This window comes from Bactrocera neohumeralis, unplaced genomic scaffold, assembly GCF_024586455.1.
Source record: "Bactrocera neohumeralis isolate Rockhampton unplaced genomic scaffold, APGP_CSIRO_Bneo_wtdbg2-racon-allhic-juicebox.fasta_v2 ctg5145, whole genome shotgun sequence".
In the NCBI taxonomy this organism is placed as follows: domain Eukaryota; kingdom Metazoa; phylum Arthropoda; class Insecta; order Diptera; family Tephritidae; genus Bactrocera; species Bactrocera neohumeralis.
This window is the reverse complement of record NW_026092106.1, coordinates 5,140-6,694: the sequence shown is the minus strand read 5'-3', so window position 1 is coordinate 6,694 and position 1,555 is coordinate 5,140. Positions and strand designations below refer to the sequence as shown.

At 51.8% G+C, this 1,555-nt stretch overlaps 1 protein-coding gene across 1 annotated transcript; it reads right to left on the bottom strand.

Moving 5' to 3' along the window:
* Positions 1 to 284: 284 nt before the first annotated feature.
* LOC126767284 (uncharacterized) lies at positions 285 to 1,068 on the bottom strand (the record flags this gene model as incomplete). The annotated part of the gene is made up of 1 exon (XM_050484842.1): positions 285 to 1,068. A coding segment is annotated over exon 1 (784 nt), but the record flags the coding sequence as incomplete, so codon positions are not given.
* Positions 1,069 to 1,555: the final 487 nt, after the last annotated feature.

Sequence of the window (1,555 nt, the reverse complement as noted above, 5' to 3'; positions counted from 1 at the left end):
GGTGATGTGATCCCTGCTGATAAAGATGGAATCCAGGGCCTTAAGCCTTTTTCTACAGATTGCTGTGCAATCCAGGATAAGGTGTGCTGGTGTTTCCTGTTCCAGGTCGCAGAACCGGCAATTAGCACAGGAGATCATGCCCATGTTGGACAGGTGCTTCCTGAGCTTGCAGTGCCCTGTGTAGACTGCGACGAGGATTCGGAATTTCTCACGGGGGAGGTTAATTAATTCCTTAAACCTGGAGAGGTTATATCCTCCTAGGAGCAGCTTGGCGTGGCGCATACTTGCTGCCTGCCGCCAGTGCCGCTCCCTATCCTCTCTCTCCTCCGTGCGGAGCAGCTCCTTAAGAGTGTGGGGTCCTACTGCTACGGACGGCTCTGGTCCCCACATCTTGGACGCTGCCGCCGTGCGGGCCAGCTCGTCTGCCTTCTCGTTTCCTTCTACTCCCTTATGCCCTGGTACCCAAATTAGGTGCACCCGGTTGCACAGGGACAGGCGGTTTAGCCTTCCTATGCATTCTTCTACTAAAAGCGATTTGGTCTCGTACGATGAGATCGCTTTTAGTGCCGCTTGACTATCGCTGAGAATAGCTATGCGCTGGTTGCGATAGTTGCGGCTGAGGTTGATTTCAGCGCATTGACTGATGGCAAGAACTTCAGCCTGGAAAATGCTTGGGAAGCAGCCCATAGGTATGGATAGCTTGGTTCGCGGACCCGCAATACCTGCCCCAATGCCTTCCGGTGTTTTCGAGCCATCTGTGTACCACTGAATGGTACTGTCTTCCAGCAGTCTTTCCAGCGTGGAATCGTTCCACTCCTTCTTACTGCCTAGAGTTACTTTGAAATGCTTTTTGAAGTTTACTTTCCTTGTTGTGCCGTCTCTTGGGAGGAGGGCCAGCGGTGTGCTCTCCGCTAGAGCGTCCATCTGCCTGGAGGACATTATCTTCCCTCTCCTGCAGCCTTCTGCTGACATTAGCAGCATGGTGTGCTTTGCTGCTAGCTTGATCACCTTATGCAGCGGTGTGAGCTCTAATAAGACCTCCAGTGCCACTGTGGGGCATGTGCGCATTGCCCCTGAAGCACAGACACATGCAAGTCTTTGCAGCTTTGACAGTCTCTGAATCACAGAGGACTGTGCTGCTTTGGTGGCCCAGGCAACCACTCCATAGGTGACGATGGGCCTTACTATCATGGTATACAGCCATCTCATGATGTTTGGCTTGCATCCCCATGATCTGCCGGCTAGGCGTCTGCAAATCATAAGTGCTCTTGTTGCTTTGGACAGCGTTAAGTCCAAATGCCTGCTCCATTTTAGTGTTGAGTCTAGGGTGACGCCAAGGAATTTGACCTCCCTAGACATTTCCACCTCTGCGCCTCCAATTGTTAGGGTCCTCAGGCCCGGAAGAGATCTCCGCCTAGTGAATGGGATCACGGTGGTTTTTGCTGGGTTGATGTTTAATCCTACCGTGTTACACCATTCCTTCGCCAATTTTAAGCCCCTTTGAACAATGTCACAGAGAGTGTTCTCAAATCTTCCTCTCGCCATTATGACAATG